A 23,994-nucleotide genomic window follows, 5' to 3' on the forward strand; every position below is an offset into this window, starting at 1 on the left:
CCCAGTGTGAGCTCCAACACGTGCAGAGCTACAAGACTGGCACTCTGGAGCCATGAAAAAGCCATTAGGGGAGGTGATTCCCAGGGTAAAGCAATGCTGAATAAATTCTGATGGCAGCGGCGGGGCTCGCTCCCTGCTGCACCTCCAGAGGTGGGGCTGCTGCCAACTGCTCTGGAAAACCTGATCATCCCACTCCAGCCCCACAGGGTGCTAAGGGGCACTGCCTTATTTTTAATTTTCTGCCTAAGTAAATAAGGAATTCAAATAAATCCCAACCCCATTATTCTGCCTCACCTTGAATTCAAACAGTGCTGTTGCTTCGCCGAGCGAAACCCATCCCATGTGGATGCAGAGAAAACACTTAAGACATACCCTGGGTTTTGGTGAACACCTGATCATCTCAGCTGACAATCAAGCTGAGTGTATTTTAAGAGCTTTTCAGCATCTTATAATACAAAAGAGGAAGAAAATCAACTAATCTGAGGAAGAAAATCAACTAATCCATGTACCATAATGCCCAAGTGAGCTCCACATGGAGGACTGAACTGGGGGTAATTTTTAAGGAGCTGATGTATAAAGTAAGCCCCCCCATTTCAAGCTGTTTGTTGTATTCCTGAATTGTTATAAATACCATTTTCACCGATTTCTTTTCCTCCGAACTTTCTAAATTAATTATCTGATTTGTCAATCAGATCAATCATTCCACCAAAACAAAACAAAAATCCCTGATTTTCCTCTAATTCCTTCACTCTATCATTTTGCTGGGTAATACATAAAAACATTAATTTTGTATAGGAAAAGTCTCCACTTGCAACGTGCTCCTGAGAGAAAAAAGAAAATGCAAAATACCTAGAGAGTATTGTACTAAAGGACAGCTCTGGCAGAAACCATGGCAACTCGAGTGGTGGAGGAGAGCTGCATCCTTCTGCTTGTTAATCCCTTCAGGGTGCCTTGATCTGGGCTTTCAGGGACAGATTGTGGATGCAGAAAAGGAGGGAAGAGGTGAGGAGATGCCCTCAACCATCGAGCCACCAGTACTTCTCCCTGGTTAATTTTTTGGTGATATATCCCTGATTTTTAGATTTGTTTAGATTTGTTTCTACAAAATTCCACGAGCAGGAGCTGCCTGATAAAGTCTTGGCGCACTGAAGAGAATATTTACTGCAGAGAATTGATTCCTCAGGCAGGATTTCCAAGCTTGGGTCTCACAGCTGCATCAGCCCAGTGGTGCCAATGCTGAACGAGGCACCAACACCCTGATTTTGAGAGATGCCCAAAAGCCTGCTGGGTATCTCCACACCTGAGCACTCAGCTCTTCTGGAAACCCAGACACAGAGTTTTGGGGTTCCAGAGTAACACCTCATCTGTAGGATCCATGAGAACAGCCTGGCACCTCCATGCAGTGAAAATGTCCTGTGGGCAGCAGGATATTCCTGAAGTTCTCCACCTGGAAACTCTCCTCCACCGTCGCGTTGGTGGCTCCCGTCCTCTCGCTCTCCTTATGGAAGGTAAAATATGAGCTGCTGTGCCCATCAGATGGTAAATCCAGAGTAGGTGCAAGGAGCCAGAAGCAGAGCAGAGCCTTTACCATGTAAAAGAACAGCAAACAGGAGCAAATCTCCTCTGAAGGCACCACCTCTGCAGCTTCCCATATCCTCCGAGTTCCAGTCTGGCACAGGACATCCACCCAAGAGTAGCGTGTCCATATCCAGGTGGCCCTGGAGTCCAGGGACTGTCCTCCAGGCAGCAGAGGGAAACAGGTAATGAGGTTCAGCTCATCCCAGTCACAGCTAAAACAGGCTGGATGAATCGCTTCGAGGATTAAAGGAGACCAGAGCACCCAGCTGAGGAACAGACGTGGGGATGGCAAGCACCTAAAATTAGGTGAGGCTTGGCTTCACCGTGCCAGGGGAAGATCTAAAATGCTTCATTCTGCTGTGATCCCACGGATGCTGGGACATGCCCAAGTGGCACTAAGAGCCTGTTTCCTCAGCCACCACCACCAGCACACACAGCACTGGGTGCTCCACGGCCACCCTGAGATGCAAAAGCCCAAATTGAGAAGCTCACATAGAGGCAACAGCACTGAGAGTATCTTCCTGGAGCATCTTTTTTCCTTCCTTAGCATTCCTGTGCAAGGAAAGAAAATCTGTGAATCTACCTCAAACCCCTGTGTGTTGAGCAGGCTGGAGAAATTCATCTCCTGCAGCTTTATTTGTCAAAACTGGAGACATCTCCTGGGGAGCCCATCACCCCGAGATCCCTCATAAATCAGCTGGAGATGCTTCCCAGGCATTCCTGCTCTGACCTACTGTAGCCTGTTAGCTCAGGATGAAATGAATCACTCTAATTTCTCTCCTCTGACTATAAAGCACGTCTAGACAAGTAACTCAGATGTTGATACTTAAATCTGGATAAAGTAATTTCACTTTTGGGGTCCATATCTGACTACAGCTCTCCTACTGCCTTGCCAGGGCAGATCACTTCACTTCTGCCTCCCTCACAGTCCCTTCAGCAGCAGCACAGGGATAAAACATTTTATTAGTATTGTGAAAGCATGGGAAATAATTGCATGGAAGTTTCTGATTAAATCTGCACGGCAGCACAACACTAGAGCAGAATTTAGGTTAAGAAACACAAGTGTGAAAGGGAACGTGCAATCAGAACCATTTTCTTGGCGCACCAGTCACAAAGGATTGGGTCTTTCCCTAAAATGTTTTATGTTATTTGTCAAGGAAGCCGTTTGGTTCACGGTGCTGCCCTGACAGGCTGGGGAGGTCGTTACTGCAATGCTGGTTAAATGCTCTGACAAAGCCTCCTTGGTGTCCTGTGTTAAACAACAAAGGGGGCTGAGGGGGGTTGGCAGAGAGAACTCCCCTTCAGAGCCAATTAGGCTTTGCTTTGGACAGCAAGGGCACGGTGAGGGTTCAAAGAAGAGGGTCAACCAAAAACCCAGAGGATGGAGATCTGCTGTTTATCTTAAAAGTGTGGAAAAATGGGATAATTCCTGGACATCGTGCTCCTCCTCCCCCCTCCCCCCTTTTCCCTGCTTCTGACAACACGAGAACTCGCTCTCACTAATGAAACAAGGAAGATTATCCCAGCTGCAGTTCCAGGGACACGAGGCCCATTATCCCAATTTCCTTCGTAAGGGCCTCACACCTGGACACTCTGTCAGGGTCAGTCAATTAAAAGCAGCTTCACAAACCCACATTTCACTTCACAGCTCTTCTCATGGGGAAAAACATCAGCTCAGCAACCTGACTCTTCACGTGTTGACATGGCAAGGGCAAAGAGCTCCACGCTGTACGACCAACGCCGGCAGTGCTCCGGACAGTTGTCACGTCTTCTCAATTCCCAAGAAATCAAGCTGGCTGTGAACAAACCAGACACAGGCCAATTTTCGCAGGCTACCGCTGTGAGCTCTGTCAGTGTCCAGCTCCGCTTCTCTCCGGAGAAATAAAAAGGAAAAATCACCACTTATCTTGATTGTCGCTCAGGGCTCCCGTGCTCTGAGCTCAGCGTCTCGGGATCAGCTGGACAGGAGGATTTTGAGGAGTGCTGGAGCTGAATCTCAGGGGTCCCTCTCGATTAATCACTGAATTGTATCCTGTTTCATTAGCCACCATCAGAGCACAATGCAATTAGCACACATTATACATCACAGATATTTATTAATCCTTCATTACACACGGGCTCATGCTCGCGGCGGCGGGAGCCTGTTGATGCGCTGCAACTTCTTTTTGCCAGCGGGAAGGAGGCAAGTTGGGTCAGCTCTGCAGGGATTCCCTGCTTGCACAGTGGTCCCCATAAGCTTTACAGTCACCATTAATTTCTCACAATAATGGCACATATAGGATGAAAAGTAATGCCTGAAAATCCCCAGAATGGTCTTGAGGGCAGCGCGACGTGTTTGTGACGCTCAGGAAAGGCAGCACCAAACTGGAACGCTGAGCAGAAATTCATCTGGTGACTTGTCGAGTGAAAACAGGCAGATTTATGCCTTTGTGCTAAAATCACACGTGGCTGCATACTTGGTTTCAGAGCAAAACCACCTCTGCTGAGCAGAGAACTATCTGGTGACTTGTTGAGTGGATAGGGGTGGATTTGTGCCTTCCCAATAAAATCACATGTGGTTGGACGCTTGGTTTCAGTGTGAAACCACCTAAAATGCTGCACATCTGAGTTCCTTTCTGAGTCTGGTGTTCTGAGAGTGCCCTTTCCCACTGCTGTGAGGATGAAGAGAATTCCTGGACCCAGAGAACTCCAACCCCCATATTACCTGGCTGCACCCACGGGTACCACCCACAGCACCCAACACCCCTGGGGAGCCTCAGCCAGCAGGGAAGCATCCTGCACCTTGATTCTATGTTCATGGTAATGATGGAAAGCAGTGATTTTTCCCAGTTTCTCTCCTTAGGGACCATTCTGGTAGGTGCTGTGTGATCAGTGGTAGTTGCCAGGCTGTCCCCTCACCCAGCTGATAACAAGCTCTTACAGCCAGGCCAGACAACACCAGTAGCACCAGGAGGGAGTGACTGGGAGGCAGAAAGCTCTCAGCTCCACGGGTGTAAGCACTGCACAGACACTGCAAACAGGGTGGAACAGCATCACGTGGTGACAAGCACTTAATGACTCCGAGGAAGGGTATTAAACAACTCACTGACTGATCTAAAGGCACCTGCTGCTGTGAGATGCTTTACAAAGGGCTCACTCGACAGGAATATTGTCAGAACCTACTAAAACCACGAAGATGCCCATTGGGAGGAGCTATTTAGTGTTTTTATGCTGCAGCCTGTTTACCTCAAAATTTGAAGAGGTAAATTACTCTGACACCACTAACAGCCACAGCTGCTTTGATCAGCCAGATGCTACCCAGTTCCAGCAGATACCATCAGACTGTCTTCAGAGGGACCATCAGGTCTGGGAGAGGCACTGACACAGCCTTGAATCCCAGTGTTTCCCTGATTTTTATAATCATATTTTAAGAAATGGGTGGACAAAACAGAGCAAAGCTTGTGGGGATAAAGTTACAGTCAGAGTCTGTTTCCACCCTTCAGCAGAAACAAAGATAATGCTGTTAATAATGATCATTGGGTTTAGGGAATATAAATCCAACTGTGATTAAATTCTGTTCCCTGAGAGCTAAGCCAGGAATTCAGCTGCTGTCAGGACAGAGATTACAGATGCATTTACACGCCAAAATCACTACAGCCCAATCCTGCTCCTCATTTTGTTTTCAAATAGACATTCAGTAGGACCACGAGGAACACAACTTGAAAAAGAAGGCAACTGCAAAAGACATATCCACATACTCATCTTTCATCTCCTTATCCTCCACTTCATGTGGTTTGGATACCTTTGGAGAAAGGGAGGATGATTCCCCTTCTCCAGACTGAGCTGGCAGGAGCAGCCTGGCCCCAGTGACACCTGAGGGAGTTCACCAGGGGCCTTCTGAGGAACAGCTCATCTCATTCTGAAGATGACTGCTGGGTTTGCCAGGTCAGCTGTGTGCCCAGGGGGGCTTATTTCTTTCCACTGAACAACACAAAGATCTCGGGTGATCTTTACAGATCTCGAGAACTGCAAAGTCAGGTAAACAGGAAATGAAATGATTCAGGTGACAGTGTGAGATGAACACCTGTGTCAGCTCTGATTTCTCAGAGCGTTTGCTTACCTAGGATCACAAAGAAACTTGGTCTTTTCACCTTCTTCTCTCCAAATAAGCCATTCTCGGAAAGAGGGATGAACAAACATTCGCGTCATATCTCTACGTTTGATAAGAAACATAGAAAGGTTCTCCATCCTCTGCTGAAAGTCCTCCCACTCCAAAGTGCCCTCAATGTTACCTGCATTAATGGCCTGAAAAATATGTTCGTCTGTTAATGGGTGCAGAGAAGCCACTGCCACATTCAAGAGGGGCATGACCCGGTCAAAGGAAGACTGTGTTGGGAACTTCATATTGCACTGCAGCAGGTACACCTCGGACAGGGACACGGGCACCACCTTGTAGCTGGAGCTTTTTAGCACCAGGTATCCTTTCTCTATGAGATCAAAAGTGAGTTTCAGGTACAGGTAGGACCCCTGGCTCAAGGTCTTGAGGTGAGAGCTGAGTTTGCCGAAGGTGGTGTTGTCCATTTTGCCGTTGAGCGAGATGTTGTTCTGGATCTCCGAGCTGCTGTGGATCCGGTGCAGGATGTAAGCCTGCAGGTCCTGGTCGATGGCTTCGTTCTCTTCCAGTCTATCCAAAAATATTCTGTGGAAGGGCAACAGCTTAATTATTTCCTACAAAGAAAGAAAAGAAAAAAAGACACTCATGCTGCGTTTCTTATTCATTAAGCACATTTAATTCCTATTACAATGGCACCTCTGAGACTCCTTTAAGACCTTCCATCAGGGCAAGCACACGACTGGCAGTTTGTGCCCTCAGGACCTCAGACTCATCTATAATCAAGTAGGTTGTGTGTGAAACATGACTGAAATTAAAATGAAGGATATTTCCTAACACCACATCCATGGAAAGGGCTGGCAAATCCACACAGTGCAGCGCCCCTGTTATTCCCAACCATGGATCAAGTCAGAGGGAATGGACAGCCAGATGACAGTTCTGAGGCCACAATAAAACTTGCTGAAGCTGAAGAACATCCCTGGGAGCATCCTCCTGCATCCCACATCCACGGGTGCACGGAAACACCAGGACAGATAATAATTAGTATTTCCCAGTGCAAAGTGACCAGTCTGTCTGCTGAGGGATGCTGTGCCCAGGGAATGGTCACTGGCTGAACTCATTGATGATGCTTCCTCAAATAAACCAAAGATCATCAAAGGCTTTTCCAAAGCCCCTCACGGGCTCTCAGCCACTGTGAGGAGAAAAGAAATGATGCAACAGACCTGAAGAAGCCAAGGCAGACTCCGGAGAAGCCATCAGCTCTCCAAGAAAATAAAGAAGGAGAGCACAGGGCGAAGAAAAGCAGCAGTGAAGAACACAGGGCTGCAAAAACCCTAATTAAATGAGGAATTCAAGCCAGCAGGATGCAATTTGCTTACAATTACGAAAAAAGATTTCTTTCAAATGATATTTAATCTACTGCGTTACTGAGCAAAAAACAGACTCCAGACAGCAAATATCCTGTGCTCTCCTGGATCTTGGGGAGCAGATAGTCCAGCAGATATCCTGTGCTCTCCTGGATCTTGGGAAGCAGATAGTCCAGCAGAGAGATCTGTGCTCTCCTGGATCTTGGGGAGCATATTGCACAGATATCCTGTGCTCTCCTGGGTCTGGGGAAGCAGCTGCCACTCCCAGTGACAAGGACAGTGTGCAGGGTCTGGCTGCCCTGCTGGGGCTGGAACCAGACTCAGCTCCCTGCCAGGAAGGCCACAGTGAATCAATCTGCAGATCTCAGTAAATATTAGCAAATCTCAGTGAAACTGCTTAATGGAGCTCGTTAAAAATGAACTCCACAGCTCTGTGCTAATGAAGAAACGGCTAATAATGAAAAAATGAGAACCAGAGAGCTGCAGACAGGCCTTTCTGCCCGGAGCAGCCAGGCCAGCTGCAGAGCTGGCTCCCAAATGTGTGTCCCATCCTGCTGACTCTGCCTCCTCTGGGCTCCAGGCTCGGATGCTCGGTGGGAATGTTCCCATCAGGGATGGTGCAAATCAAGCAGCTCTGTTGAGAAACCTCGAAAGAGCAGATCTGCCCCAGCTGGGTCACCGTGCTTGCTTCCCAGCTCCCTCTGTTCAGATAAGCAGTTGAGCCAACAAACTAAGTTCAGCTTGATCCTTCTGCCAAAAGAGTCACGATGAACAGGCTGAAGGTAAAAACCTGCCCAGCTGCAAACTAAAACAAAACCACTGAAGAATAACCCAAACAACACTCAGCTTAGAGCTTCAGCACCTGCTCCCCACAGTCCTTCTGAGCTGAATAATGTCTTGGCCTGCACTGACTCCTCCAGACTGAAATGATCACACTCAGGGTATGAAATCTGAATTCCTCTGCTCTTCCACATGGAACAGAGGATGTTCTCGAGCTGCACAAGCTGACAGACATCAGGCCCTGCCCTCCTAATGGTTCAGTGAGTTAGAGCCTGTTGGCATGTGAGCTGTGTCACAAAATGATCTCAACCATTTGCTGATGAACATTTATTGACATGAAAAAGCAATGCTGGATTAGATCCATCCAAAGCTGCAGAATGAGTCTGGGGACATGGATGTAAATCCAAAAATTAAGAAGCCAAAAGGATAAAGTGAAATCAAGGGTCTTAAGTAAATCCAGACATCCATCTTCACCTAAGCCCATCATGACAATGACACAATTTATCACTATTTTAGGTCTCATCATACCTGTAGACTTGTCCTGACTGTCACTATCAGCTTCAGCCAGGAAGGAAATTTTCCAATCATTTTGCTCAGGAATGATACTATGGTGTCTCCATAATCTGGCTTGTGAAATTCAGCCTCGTTTAAACCATCAATTAGTATAATGAAATCTTCATCAGGGATCTTCCTCTCTGAAAGAAAGAAAAAAGGCATTTACTGGAAAGGCTACAGACACACGACCGTAATGTACTGCTAAGTCATCACAGTGTTTGAAAGCATCACCAGATATTGCTGAAGAAGAAAAAAAATCACAACAGCAGCACCTTTTTCATGATACATTAATTGCATATTGGAAGGGACCTTTCCAGGTCATCTTGTTCCACCCCCCTGCCGTGGGCAGGGACACCTAACACCAGACCAGGGCCAATATGGCCTTGAAAATCCTACAAAAAGCAAATCGTGGATGTTTTAAACAGGATTTTTTGGCTGCTGGAGGATACAGTAACCCAGGTGGTGCAAAGAGTGCAGTCAGTGTTTCCAGTCAGACACTGAGAGCTGGGTGTGGCCTTACAACTGATGATACAGATACTTCTGGACTTGTATCTTAAGCTCAGGTGGCATCTTCTCCAAGGTAACCTTGCCTAATAAACTCCAAACCAGGTGGCAAACGGGACGTCTGAGTCTGCTGTTGGTGCAATGGATAAATCCTGCTGTCACAGAGCTCAGTATTCCCAACAGGAGGTGAGTTTTTCCTCTTTGGCTTTCAATTGCATCAGGAAATTTGCTGTGAAAGCCCAGCACAGAGTGTTCAATGATGACGGAGCCCGTGGCCCCTGGGGTGTTCCAGGAGAACAGACGTGCGCAAACACCTCGCCTTCGGTGCTGCTGTCCCTGCCTTACGTCAACAAGCTGCACTTATTTCCTAATATACTGTAAATATCCCTGTGAAGAACACATATTTTGCATTAAGACAACCCTAGATGCTTTCTCAGTTAACTTCTCAGCAAGATTTTTGGGTACACTAGAAAATTCGCTTTATGCCTCTCTGAAATCTTGGAGTGAATGCAGTGCCTGAGTTTTATGCCCACATCTCATGTTCCTCATAAAGCCTGAGGGAGAGAGGAGAAAGCAGGGAGTGGGGGAAGAATCAGAACTTTGTTCTCCTATGTATTATTTAGCTTCCTTGTCATTAAAAATATATATTTACATATATATTTGAGAAACATGAATCTTTCTCAGTGACGCTCACCATTAACAGCTGCGCAATAATTTCGTCCCAGTAGCATTAAAGCTTCAACAGCACCTTGTAAAAGACGTGCTGATATATTTACAGAGTCTTAAATGTTATATATCTTAAAACCAATTTCCAGACACTGTTCATCTTGCTGGAGAACACTTGGTGCAAATGAACTTGCCAGCACTCCAGACCAGCAAGGTTGAAAGATGGGAGTCCTGCTCCACTGGAGCTGTGTTGAGTGCAGAGCCCAAGAGGAAAGAAAATAAGGTTTTATATAAAATTTTTCGGAATTTAGGACCAGCTGGGGGTCAACCTGCCTGGTAAAAAAAAAAATAAGCATCGTCTGCAAAGCTCTGAATTCAAGGGTTGGAATTCAAGTACCTCCCAAGGAGCTCCTGTAACAACCAGGAATTATTTTCCTTTAGAGCAGCGGTTCCTTAAATGTATCCTTTTTTTTCTTTGTTCTTTTTTGCCAGGAGTGTTGGTAGGAAAGAGCAGCCACGCTCCTCCCACAGTGACATTTCTCCATGCCAGGAAAACCAAGTGCTGTCGTGCTGTGCGGGCTCTACGTGTGCCTTGTGCCTGCTGGAACCAGGTGGGTTAGACCCAGCTGCTGCTGCTCAGAGCTTGGGCACAGTTCTGAGGAGCTGATCTGAACATCAGGGCTTTGAATCTGGTAGAAGCTGCATCTATTCCATGTTGGAATCTGCATCTATTCCACTGTGGAGTGGAGGGTGGTAACAAAATTATCTGAAGTATTTTTGCAGCCAAGATGCAGCACAGCCACGGTGATAAACATCATTCTGCAGGACAACAGAGTCCTGAACTCTGCAAGGCTCTGACAGTTTTCATGGCAACCAGCAAAGATCTTAAATTTAGCAATTGTCACAATGAATTACTTATAACTTGCAGAGGGAAGAAAGAAAAGAAGACAAAATCAATGCTGCATTAGAAAAAGCTCTGTAATCAGGATAAGGCTTGTCACCAGTTCCCCCAGAAGCTTTACAGAGGGTGCCTATCAACTTTTATGGTATCAGCCCTTTGGTGAAAGCTTCAAATTCTCTGAAGCCCACTAAAGAGTGGCAGGGAAAGGGAAAAAAGTCACCCCTACACAACTAAATCAGAACATGTTGCTGTAACCACCACTGTGCATGGAAATTGTTGCTTGTTTTCACCTTCAGAACCGTGAGGGCAGGTTTGGGACATGGAAGGAGGCAAGAAAAGGGAAAGGCAAGTGTTTCTTCCACAGCCCTGCACATGAGGAGAAGAGGGCTGGTTAACCCCTGGCTTCTCATCAAGCACAATGACAGAATCACACAGAATGAATGGGTCAGGTTGGAAGGGACCACTGGGTTCTGGGTTAGGGTTTAGCTCTGGGGTGACCTTGTAGCAGCCTTTCAGTACCTAAGAGAGACAGAGAGGGACTTTGGACAAGGGTCTGGAGGGACAGGACAAGGGGGAATGGCTTCCCACTGCCAGAGGGTAGGGTTAGATGGGATATTAGGAAGAAATCCTTCCCTGGGAGGGTGGGGAGGCCCTGGCACAGGTTGCCCAGAGAAGCTGTGGCTGCCCCATCCCTGCGAGTGTCCAAGGCCAGGTTGGACGGGGCTTGGAGCAACCTGGGCTGGTGGAAGGTGTCCCTGCCCGTGGCAGGGGGGTGCAACGAGGTGGTCTTTAATGTTGCTTCCAACCAAAATTCTACGGTTCTTCAGATCCCACCTCCTCCCTGCAGCTCTCAGAGCATCGCAGCGGGATCAATCCACCGCTTCATGTCAACACCCTGACGCGACCCCGCGACACGAAAACGCAAGGCCTGTGGGAGCTCGGGGCAATCAACACCCCCCCACCACCATCATACCTTTGTGCAGGTTCTCCAGGGGCTCCAGGACGCCCCTGCGGAAGGAGGCCATGGGGTCCTGGACGCAGGAGCGCAGGCTGAGCAGGCTCTGCAGGTGGGGCTCGCGCAGCAGCTGCTCCCGGTAGGCCACGAACTGCGGGGAGCGGCACAGCAGGGCGGCCACGTTGTGCACGAACTCGGGCACCAGGCAGGTGTAGGCGTTGTCGGCCTGGCAGTAGTGATAGGCCACGACCTGCAGGGAGAAAAGAACAAACAAATCGTGTCTTGGTAGGAAAGAACAAACAAACCATGCCTTGGCCGCAGCAGCGGCGGCGCTTCCCCCTCAGCGACTCTGATCCACTGCGGCAGGTGGAGTCTTTAGGAGCAGCGAGTGTTAACGACCCGTGACAAGGATCCAGACGAATCAGTCGGGAAAAACAGGCGCTGATCCTGAGAAATGACTGGGCCTGCCACTTGAGGAGTAAATGAAATTAAGCTGTGGCTGCTCGTGGAGATGGACGGTGACAGCAGCTGACGGCTCCGAAGTGCCGCGCTGAGCTTGGATTGTGCTCCGAGCTCTGTTTAAGGACTCGGTGCCGCTAATAACTTGTGATTGTTTCCTTGAACTTATTTTTTATTTGCTGTTTTTCACGTGTCAAGCTCTCTGAGAGCGCTCGCTGAGTCCATCACAGCGAGGCAGTGCCTGCCTGGGAACGACAGATTCCCGTGATCCGGAGGTGGGGGGGGGGGAGAATGTCAGGCTCATTGTACATTACTCAGCCACTGTGATCCTGCTCTTCATTCAAAAAAATCAATTCAATTGGGGAAAAAAAAAAAAAAAAAAGGAAAATTTCCTCTTTTCCCAGCTTTTCCTTGATTTTTCCAGCTCAGCAAACTCTGCTAGAACCCGCTACATTCTGCCCACTTATTAAAATAAGCAGAAAACCAGTGATATTGGCTCAGGCCAAGCTGCCAACTTTCCTGTTCTCTTCTGCAATATAAAAAAGGCCCTCAAAAATCCCTCTCTGCTTGTAAATCCCTCGGGAAGCTGCTCTGGCACCACTCCAGCTCCTCCTGCACCCTGGCTGGCTCCAGCCTCGAGCACATCCCATTTGGGATGAGGCTCTGCCAGGGCACAAAGCTTTTCTCCAGCTCCCATTCACTCAGTTTTCCTTTCAAATGTCACTGACTATCCAAAAATATCCCGGTGAGGCAGGTGGGAGCAGTTCTATCCTGAAAGCACCACTGCCCTGGAGCACCTTAGCACAGAATATTGCCAAATAAATCGCATTTTTGAACTTGGGAAGGACAAGATGACTGAGGACACAGCGCACAGGAGATGCTGTGGCCTCTCTGGAGCTCGTGGGAGCTCAGATGAAACATGCCTGAGGCTTTGGACATGATGAAGGCTTTCTGGCTCTCCACCTGCAACACCCAGCCCTTGGACCACAGCAGGCTCCAGGGTGGTCAAGGATGGTATCAAGGAATGAAAACATCAGGCTGTGGGGTCCCCACGCACTGCTGGCTCAGCACTGGCTTTTAATTTTCAACCTGAAATTACCACCAGTAATTTCCTTTCCCAGTCAAAACGAGGTGTGACACGTGGAGAGATGAGAAAGCTGGGCTGTTATTTCAAGTATCAAGCCCTAATACATGTGTTTAAGTTTTAATGGATACCTCCAAATTCCTTACAGAATTCTTCCTACCAGCCAGTTAAAATATAATTAATTCCCCTAGAGAATAGCACTGGGTAAAGTAATAATAAAGGCAGTGATTTCTTTTCAACAATCCTATTTATCTGGGGATTGCAACTTGTGCATTTCACAGAATAAAGTTCTTTTAACAGCCATTCCTTGATATCAGGTTCCAGTAACAGAAACCAAATTACTCTGATTTCCTACACAATAGGTGTATAGACACAAAAATAAAGTCTCTTTCAATGAGAGGCCAATTAACTTCTTCTAGGAATCTGAAGAGTTATGTCATGGAAAAAGGGACACACATGATACTTATCAAGGATCACCACCAGATTTTGGGACACACATACAGTGACAACCCAATCAATTTAATGCTCTTCATGTAAATCATGGTTGAATTTGACTGTCTTAGAGGTCTTTTCAAATCTCAACAATTCCATGATTCGTGATCCTTGTGCTGGATTTACTGGGCCTTAACCAGCAGGACAAATGCAATGCTTAATGGGTGGATCTGAAGCTAAACCAGTAAAACAAGGAAGATTTTGGGAAAGCAACCAAAGGAGAGGCATTCTGATGTTCTCAGAAACACAACTTGCGCCAGAACTTCATCTTGATGTTATTTATTCCCCGTGACATTTTCTTTATCTTCGAATCACAGAGAGGCTGCCAAAAGCTGGTGCTGCATGCGGAGCCTGGCACCGGGAATTGGGCTGGGAATTGGGCTCCTCACTTACAGAGTTGGGTGGGAAACACTTTTCTCACCCTGTAAAACTTTCCAAGTCCTGCTCCACCCTTGGGAATGAGACCAGGCTGATGTCAGAACTGAATGGAAAAGCCTCTAGGATGGAGGTTGGTGTTGATGGGGTTCACCCCAAACTGGTTCAAACCCTGTTCCTTCTCCCCTCTATTTGGTGAATTCTTTTAATACTCCCACTAATGCTCCGGGGAAGGTCCCTTTCCAATTATTTCACCTTAATAATTATTAACTTTATTAATTGCTCTGGGTTCCAGGAAGAGGGATGGATGCATTACCAGCTCCACTGCTTAGGATTCTCTTCTAATATAAAGGAGACCATGTCCAGACCTTGCTCAGCATCTGAAACAACCACTCTCTGTGCTAATCATGATTCTGAGGTGGTTTTGGTCTCTGTGCTAATCATGATTCTGAGGTGGTTTTGGTCTCTCCTCCTTTTGCTTGACTGGGTAAGCCAAAAACTACATCCAAAGAACAAAAAAAAAAAAAAAGAACTTGCACAGCCTGGAATTGGAAAAGGTGTGCTCTCTTCAATAAAAGCTTCACATTCAACAGATCTAATAACCTTGCCTTAAATAACTTGCTTGAACAAGTTCCAGCCATCCCTTATCATAAAAAAAATCCTTGAATTAAACATGTAATTTTATCTAGAAACTGTATTACAGTAAATGAAATCACCAGGGAACACCATGTGGTTCCAAAGGTAGGGATGTTGCCATCAGCAAACATTTATTTGTGTCTGATACAATTTGAGACATAATTTTTCTACCCGTAGTTTCAATTTGAACTTTGTCATCCCATTGCACTAAACACTATAAACACTAAATTAAGACTTTCAAAACTTTTAAACCTTCATCTAAGCTATCAGGTTTGTCAAATGATGGTTACAAAGTTGGAAGCTGAAAAATTCCTTGCTTTAAAGTCTGATTCAATTTAAATCACCGGATGGTGAACGTTAAGTAGGCAAGGCCTATAAGCAACCCTAAAGCAAGAAGTGGATTACAAAGGATGGGAAACTAACACCTAGATCAAGAGGAGTGTTCAAAGTACCTGTTCATGTAATTTTTAAGGGCTGAGAACACAGTTTTGACAAGCTGAGTGACTGCATGCTGAGAAACCAAGGTGTTATGGTTCCTATATTAAATATCAAATGCCCAAAGTTACAAACTTGTATCAGTTCCTTTCTTGCTTGAAAAGGATCTGCAAAATAATTCACACTTGTATGATGAGTATTTTACTTCCAGTGATCACCTCCTCCCCTAAACTGACGTGGAGAGTCCAGCTGGCTGCACACCAAAGCAGCACATTTATCATGTGGTTTTTTGGTAGCTCATTTTTTCTAAACATTAATTACGTGTTACAGGGCTTGAGAAACACCAGATGGGGATGGCAGAGCACTGCCTCAAACAGACCATGGCCAACACGACCCCATCCCCCCCTGAAGTGGGGTCAGGGAGCCCCAAAACATTCGTTTACTCGGATTACACAAACTTCATCTTAACTGCCAAAGCAGAATTATTAAGATATTATTTATATTCCCTCCAGGTGTTAAACCCAGTAGGTTCTTCAGGACTGTCTTCTCCCAACCCTTTCAACACCAGCCATCCTACCCTCCCCTTTCTGCCACAACCACTTCCCATTTCATCCAGCCTCGTGTAACCTTCACCTTCCTGCTGTCACCACCCTTCCTGCCCTCGTTCCATTCGGGTTCCCTCCTTCACCCACCCCTTTCTTGGATTCAGGACTTGGCCACAGTGTCCCATCCTGACACACAGATGCCCCACACCTTCCTGCAGCTCTTCTCCCCACACCAAAATCCTCTTCTGACCCATGGTCATGCAAACCACGCTCCAGAGCTCCAAGGCCAAGCTCTTGATTCCACCTGGCTTGGGCTCAGCTGAACAGACAGGGAAGGATTCCATGAACTCTGGGGAAAAAGGGAATATCCTCATATGAGTCAGGAATTAGGAAAACAGTTGCTGGAAGAAGGATGTTAAAAGCAAAACAGCTGCTCCAAGGATAATGAAAATGCTGGTGGAAGAGAAGAGCTGCATGAACACAGCAGGAGGAAGAGGTTGGAGAGGGCAAAGGAGAGGGAAAAACAAGGCACAAAAGAGAATGTGTACAAGCTGTAAAGTACAGAGGGTGAGAAGGGAGTGAACTGTGAAGAAGGAAAAGACAAAAGAGAGAAGGAGAGGAAATGACATGGTAGGAGAGGCAGGAGATGACAGTAACAGGGGAAAGGCTGAAGGACAGAGGGAACATCAAAGGGGCTGGAGATGGCTCAAGGGAAATAAGTTATTTTTAATTATTAGGACAGACCAATTTTAAGCAGTTCTCCAGCACTATTTGTGAAAAAGAATCTCCTCTATTTAGGCAGCATTCCTTTGCCATCACACCTCTGCCATGGTTTGTCTTGGCTTCCTTCTGCAAGGTTCTACCAACCCCCCTTGGCAGAACCTCAGACCCCTGAGCTCCTCCAACAGCCTCCTCCCTCCAGGGCTCTTAAAGGGCTTTCACACTGTATTTTAACCATATTTCTGCACCTAACAAGATTTATCTTCTCTTGACCCACACAAAATAGCTTCTAATAACTGCAGTGAATGCTCTGACCTGCCACAATGCCACGTGCCAGCCCCAGCCCTGGCTGTGATAATGGAAACAGCCACCAGCACTGCTGTATTTTATCCACTGCACATGACTGTGACCCAGTATGTGGCACGTGGTGACCCAGTTTATTGGGAATGTTCATTACTTTTACATAGCTGAGTGTGCTGGGAAATGCCCTGGGAAACTCATCAGTGCTGCAGGGCATGGAGGCTCAGCAGGAATGAATCCCTGCACCTCCAGCTAAGGCAGGAGCACTCCCTGTCTTTTTATAGGCCTGCAGCAACGACAGTGATGCTCTCTGGAGCCACCAGCCATGCTCAGCATCAGCCAAATGCACTAATGCAGTGGATGTGCAGCTCCTCCACCAGCTGCTCTGCATGAGGTAGGACCCATTAGTGCAGCAGAGCTGGGCTTTCAGGTCCATTTGTTTAAGTGCTGCTACCATGAGCCACCACACAGCATCCAGAAAGCCAAAGAATAGAGCTGCTCAATGGGTTTGTTAAAACTGGGCAGCCAATCCATTAAAAACCCTCAGTGAGTAAAGGATAGACCTTCAGGGGAAATGGGGAGTGTGACTGTAACTGGAGAGGACACAGTTCAGGCTTCTCCCTTTGAGCTGAACTCATCTCACTTTGGGCTATTGGAGCTCTGAACGGTGCTGGTGCCTCTTGCTGAAAGGCAAAGGTCACCCAGGACACCTCTTTGTGGGTCAGCATTTTTCAGCACAGGCTGGAGCTGTGGGAAAGCCTCTCATCCTCATCTCTCTGAGGTGAAGGACCAGCTCTGGACAAGCAAGGTAAAGTCCCCATCCCTGGAGGGATTTAAAGGCTGCGTGGATGTGGCACTTTGGGACATAGGTTAGTGGTGGCCTTGGCAATGCTGGGGGAATGGTTGAACTTAATGATCTTCAAGGGTCTTTTCCAACCTAAACAATTCCGTAATTCCAAGGTCACGCTGCAGCCCGAGTCACACACTGCCCAGGATCACCTGGAGACAGAAAGGTGGCACTGCAGGACAGCCACGTGGTGACCTGCTGATGGTTCCCTGGCCAGAAGAAGTGAAATCAGAAGAATTTTAACAGATAACGGATTAAACAGTAAAAAGGTTGAAAAAAACACAGCACAACAAGGGAGAGCTCTGGAGTGCTGCCTTTGGTTTAGAAACCTCCATGTTCATATTCACAACCTTTTTTTTTTTCTGCTTTCACCTCACAGTGATTCTGTGGTGTCAGGTCATATGTTCAGAAGCACTGAAACAGCAGTAGATGGGTTTTTGGTCACACTGAGCAGCAGGAGATGGGTTTTTGGTCACACAAAGCTCCACATCCAGCTGCAGCGTGGGGAGCTCACCAGGAAAATCTGGTACCCACCTATGGCACTGAAGGAGCCACATCCAGCTTGACCCATTGGCACTGCAGGAAACCTGGCAGCCTGCTCAGTGTCGAGGGCAGACCTGGCATAAACTCAGCAACCCTGCAAACTTATTACCATAACACACACAGAGATTTTGCCACAAAAGACCAACCAGGCAGTTTTGCCAGGAATGCTTCTGTTTTATCTGCAGGTGTCGAGCTGGGCGTTGCAAGGTGAGCAGTTTTATTCATGATTTCTGAGAGTTTCCCATGAGACAACTGCTCTTGTCCTCCTGCCCTGAAAATCTCTCTGCTCCATGTTATGGTAGAAGTCCCTCCTGAGATGGGATGGAGGAAAAGGCACGGATATCTGCCCAGCAAGGACTGCTCCTAAGTCCACTGCTGACTGCTGGGGCTGCTCCACACCCCCACAACTGGTGGGATGCCCATCAGCAGCCACTGCCTCAGCTGCTGCTCAGAGGCAGGAGAAGCCAAGGAGTGAAGGGGAAAAAGAGGATTGTGCCAGCTCAGTTCCCAACAAGAGGATTAATGTTACCTTTAAAATTAGGAAATTAATTCACAGAGCTCTGCTAAGCAGCTATTAACGTGGCCACATATTTAATACTTTCCTTGCAAGGAAATGGGAGGCAAGGCATTTACATCCTGATGCCTCAAGTTTCCTGGCACGTTGCCTTATCCCTGTCTAAATGCCAGCCCTGAACACAATGCCAAGCCCAACCTTGAGCTGACCCTGGGGTGACAGCAAGACTTGGAATTTTCCCTTAGAAATACTGTCTCTCTAAACTGATCATTACTAGAAGATCTTTAAGGCCCCTTCCAACTCAAACCTTATCCAAAATGAGTATTAGGAGCTGGAACAGGATGGCCAGAGCAGACTGGGGTGATAGTTCAGGTGAATTATACAAAGGCAGTGTTGTACTTCCACTATTTTCTCCACTAATCTCCACAGGCAAGATCACCCCACTTTCAAAATCTGCAGAAGATGGGCTGTTGGGAAAAGAAATGACTGCAAATAGAGCAGTCTCCATTTTAAACTCCTTGTTTTCCCTCATTATTTCAGGAAAAGCTACTGAAAACCCTTTTCTTTGTATCCAACCCCTCATACTGTGGTTGGTGGTAAAAGGTTCCACTTCTGGCCAAAGAGAGGGATGGAGATATGAGGAACCTCAAGAGCTGATCACCAGGCTCTGGGAGGGAACTCTGCCCTCTGGTTTTGATGTTTTTCTCCCCTAGGACCCACTGGTGAGGACAACATCACATAACTCCTGCTGCAGGTGGATATAGTTTTCGTGGCATGGTTTTTAAGGACAAAAATCACACCTGTTTTTTTTTTCTAAATTGCCTCATTTCTAAGTATTTTTCTTCTCCATTAGTTTGCTGATGAAGACTGAACTAGAAATCACAGAATCCTGGAATGGTTTGGGTTGGAAGGGACACTAAAGCCCATCCAGTGCCACCACCCTGCCATGGGCAGGGACACCTTCCACCAGCCCAGGTTGCTCCAAGTCCCATCCAACCTGGCCTTGGACACTTGCAGGGATCCAGGGGCAGCCACAGCTTCTCTGAGCACCCTGTGCCAGGGCCTCCCCACCCTCCCAGGGAAGGATTTCTTCCCAATACCTAATCTAAATTTCTCTTTTTTAGTCATGGATGACTTGAAACTGCCCCATGAGACTACAACACAACAGTGCTCTTTTCCAGCATGGCAGGACTGAGTGGAGCTCCTGCTTGGTCATCTGCAGTTACTTATTTCTAAAATTAATGATTTGTTCATCTCTGACATTAAGAGACAAATGCAACCTTTGCCCCCCAAGAACTCACTGCACGAAAACCAGGCAGAAAAGTACAACCCTGAATAATCCAGAGGAGGAGAAGCAACTGTTCACCTTTCATTTCTGTCATCACAGACACACAACTTCTGAATTTTGGGATAAGTGACATTTTCAGAGGGAAGGGAGTGGGTGAGAGGACGCCGAGCTTCCCACCAGCATTCTGGAGCCTGAGCCAAGCATTACCTAAGACTGTTTGTATATTATTAATCTGCTTTCGTAACGATCTGCATTTCTCCAGCACGACAACCTCGGCCCAACCTGAGAACATCCCGCTCTGCTCAGCGCTCGCAGAGCTGGAACATCTGCACACGGCTGCATCCAGCTCCTCACAGATGGCTCATCTGTCTCCAAAAACATTCCTGACAATTGTGGTTGTCCATCACTGTCAACACTTCCTTCCCTACTTCAATTCTGACTCCTAGTCTTAATACAACTATAAAACACACATGTCCAAGAAATGCTTTTCCAACCAGACTGACCAACGGGTCCTTCACTTCTTTGGGCTCTTTTTCCTTCAGCCAGCTGAACAGAAGCTGTTTAAGGAGGCCATCAACAATTCTTTCTTTGTTCCACAGCTACTGACACAGCAGTGTGCTGCTCTTCTCTCCCTTCCTCCTGCACCAAAGGACATTCCACTCCTTTTTTCCCCTTCTTTTCTTTGTTGTTTTGGAAAGCCTTTAGCTTATGTACATAAAGGTCTTCCTAAACTGTCCCTTGCTGGAGAATGTGGCACCAGACACTCAGTTTAAGCAGCTAAATTATTTTAACTGTTTTTACTGTTGTCTCCCAGCCATTCAGTGGTTTTGCTCTGGTGAGGGTTCAGCATCTTCAAAGCCTCAGAATTGTCCTGGTCTCTCAAAGGCGAGTCAGACACGTGTGATGGGCTTTCTGAACGAGGTGATTGCAGGCAGAACAAAGGGCTCCACGCTGTTATTTTAATGGATTTTCAATTCTGTTGCCAGGTCAGTAATCCTTTTTCCCCCCAGTGTCACTCAGAGGCTTCAAGCCCCACAGCTGGGGAGGAACAGGGAGTGTTTGTTTTATCCAGGAGGACATCACACGGCACGGCTCCTTCCAAGCAAATCAATTTATCCACTGTTGACAGCAAGGATTCCTCGGTGGTGATGCCGAGTTGTGCTACTCAGGAGGTTACTACGAGTGCACTGTGCACACAACTCCCAGCTATCAATCTGACAAACATCCTTAACCATTTTATTTGCCTTTATTTTTCTTCCTGAGGCTTGGTAATCCATCAAACTCACGGTCTGGAGCGTGCCGCACGGCCCTTCTGGAAAAGGCTCTGACGCAATAAAACCAAATTATTGTCAAAAAACCAGAATAAAAAAAATTCTCGTGCTCTCAGAATTATTTCCCTTTGTGACAGGAAACGAAGCTCTGATTGGGGGTTTAACCACGTGCTTTATTTCAGTGCATGTCTTCAGCCAGCACGTGCTGCAAGAAGTCACCTGCTCTTCCCAAATAATCAACCACTGTCACCCGGTTCCATGTTCCCTCCAGCACCAGGCATCCAAGGACCATTATCTGCAGGGATCACTTTGCCTTTAACAGCCAGGGAAAGGGAGGCAGGCAGAGGAGATGCTGGTCTCCAAGGATCCCAGCAAGGCTAACAGCAACGCTGGGAATCGGCCCAAGGTCTCCGAATGCTGAATCAAGCGCCGCCGCTCTGACTCATCCCGGGAATTGTTTGCTGAACACGATGGAATTTTCGGAAGTTCCATGTGCTGCGTCAGCAATTTGAGCAGAAGAAGGGATTCCAAGAGCTCTAAGGTCAACTCATCAGCCTTGGCACTGATCCCTTCATCAAGGCCTCATGTCTGGGAGCCGGTGACAGTTATTTCTGGAATCTACACTTATGGCAGTGGGGATTTCCTGGGAGATGAACAATCTTACTCCCAGGGTGTAATCCTGCTGCAGGCACGAGGGGCAGGACATCTCCCACCCTCAGCTGTTGTGTTCTGTCACCAACACACAGGATTTATTCTGAAAAAAAAAATTCTGGCCGAGGGATGAGCAGGGCTTTAAAACCCTTTCCTAAAGGAGTCTGCAGCCAAGGTAAAACAACCTATTTCTGGTCTAATGTTGGCTGTAAGGATTGTTTCTTGCTCTTTTCTCCAGTGATGAGAGATGCCAAAAAGCTTCAGTGAGTGATCTATGCCCTGGATGTGACAGAATGTTTGAAAGAGCCATCTCCCTTACCTTTTCCAGGAGGAAACTGAAGCTCAAACTGCATCCATTTCTCAGTTACGTACCCAGCAGGATGACTTAAGCACTCAGGGGAAGAAAGCTGAGATAGATGAGGTATTTTAAGCAGAGACAGCACATTTTACTGCCCTTTCTGGGAGTCTGCAATGCTTCAGATTTGCAAGGAATACGATGACTAATGTGTTCTGAACAAAACCAGACCTGGGCATCGCATTCCTTTCAAGAACTCCACGTGGAAGAGGAGAGGATCAAGCCTTAATATTTATTTATGCAGCCACCACACTCTCCCTGCCTGGCCATCTGGGTCAGCACGAAAGCAGACAGGACAAGACAGTATCTGGCACAAAAAGCCAAGCAAAACACGTCCTGGTAATAATTTAGAACAAAGACTTTGCTTGTTATTTTCCTCTCCAAAGCAGGAGCAGGCACAGGAAAGCATTAACTGTTCCCATCCCCCCCAAAGGGGTAGGAGGAGAGAGAGCAAACTCCTCGGATTTCAAAGGAATAGAATGGCACCTTCCCACCACCACAGAATTAGGGTTAAACCTCAGTAATACAATAAAACTCAAGCTGTAAATCTCACGTACACAAGTGACAATGTTCCATATGTTCCATACAATGCACTCCTGCCAGAGCAGCAAGTGAGTTGTGTACAGCTCCAAGGGCTCTGAGCTGCTTGGGAGGATTTCCCAAAAAATACCCAAGTGCACACACAGCAGCAACACTCAGCCTGGGCCTCCCCCCACCATACCCTTTCTAACAAAACACCGCTCAAACTCTGGGCAATTGTGTTCTCACTGCTAAAGAAAAACCACAATTATTCCAGTAATAACCATGTCACATCCTAACATTTGTAAGGAGATAGCAGGATGGCTGGGAAAGACAAACCCTCAGAGTAGCAGGGGAGGTGTATTTGATGCAGTCTGAATTTGAATTTCACCTCAGAGAAACAACTTTCCTGGGCAATAAAACTCCTCCCAGAGGTTCTCTGTGGAGGCTCCCCGGGAGCCCTTTGAGCGCGTTTTCCAGAGTGAGGTGAGTCACAGGACTTCCACTCCAACTGATGTTCTCCCAAGGCCCCAGAGAGCCCAGAGAAGGATGTTTTCCATACCTGTGAGGCCAATCTCCTCATGGCCTCCTCCTGGCGCCGGCGCATCTCGGGGGTGCCCGGGCAGCTCCCGCTGGTGATGGACGGGTGAGCAGAAGGTGGCTGGGTCAGGGGCAGCTCCCGGTTGGCATCCACATCTGCCCAAGGGAAAAAAGAGGTTAGGAATTGCCACAGGACAAGCACTGACAGCTTTATTACAGACCAGGCAGCTCCTAAGCATGGAAGTTAAAATAACTCCTACAAATACTCTGGGTTAGGATTTCAGGGATTTCCAGGCCGGAGGCTCCCCAAGAAACTGCTTTTTGGAGCAGCACTTTTGGGAAGGACCTTTAAGATACAGCTTTGAGACTATCTGAGTTCAAGGAGTGTTTGGACCATGCCCTCAGGCCCATGGTGGGATTTTTGGGGTGTCCTGTGCAGGGCCAGGAGTTAGACTGGATGATCCTGATGGGTCCTTTCCAACTCAGCATATTCTATATTATTCACCTTCTCCACTGTAATTTCACTGGCTTTAAAGTAATGACAATAATGGAGTGAACTGGGCACTCTGGAAGGCTCTGCCTTCAGGTTTGGTGGATCTGAGTGCAGAGCTCTCCTGCTCTGCACTTCTGCCAACAGACCTCGTTATGAGCAATTGCTGGTTAATTTGGTTCCAAGTCCTCCTTCAGCACAGACAGCCAATTTTTCTGAATTATGGGCCTATTTTCTAACATAAATAAACGGAGAGCCCCAGCTAACACAGCCATCTGAAGCCCATTAATGTAATCAGGGGGAGAGGAGAAGGAGCAGTACCAGGATCTGGAAAAGGCTTGCAAGCAAATAATAAATTATCCTGGAATCATCTCTGGCAAGTTTAACTGTGTTCTATTGCATTTTAGCTGCTTCTTTTGCCTGGCAAGCAGAAACTGGCTTTACCAAGCAGGTTGCTACCACAGCCCATCCACCTGGCCTTTGTGGATAACATTCCCAAACCACACTGATTTTCACCCCCAGGAACCCACACAG

General features: G+C 47.2%; 1 protein-coding gene across 13 annotated transcripts in view; it reads right to left on the reverse strand.

Annotated features, from left to right (window-relative positions):
• Window positions 1-23,994, reverse strand: part of TANC2 (tetratricopeptide repeat, ankyrin repeat and coiled-coil containing 2) — a 238,360-nt gene that overhangs the window by 43,163 nt on the left and 171,203 nt on the right. For all 13 annotated transcript variants that reach the window (XM_064636755.1, XM_064636760.1, XM_064636753.1 and 10 more), the window contains 4 exons: window positions 22,993-23,126; window positions 11,415-11,646; window positions 8,344-8,510; window positions 5,678-6,285 (listed from right to left, as the gene is read on the reverse strand). In XM_064636755.1, coding sequence (XP_064492825.1) covers window positions 5,678-6,285; window positions 8,344-8,510; window positions 11,415-11,646; window positions 22,993-23,126 — 1,141 coding nt within the window. The remainder of the gene's footprint in view (window positions 1-5,677; window positions 6,286-8,343; window positions 8,511-11,414; window positions 11,647-22,992; window positions 23,127-23,994) is intronic.

Source organism: Pseudopipra pipra, chromosome 26, assembly GCF_036250125.1.
Source record: "Pseudopipra pipra isolate bDixPip1 chromosome 26, bDixPip1.hap1, whole genome shotgun sequence".
NCBI classification, from domain to species: Eukaryota; Metazoa; Chordata; class Aves; order Passeriformes; family Pipridae; genus Pseudopipra; species Pseudopipra pipra.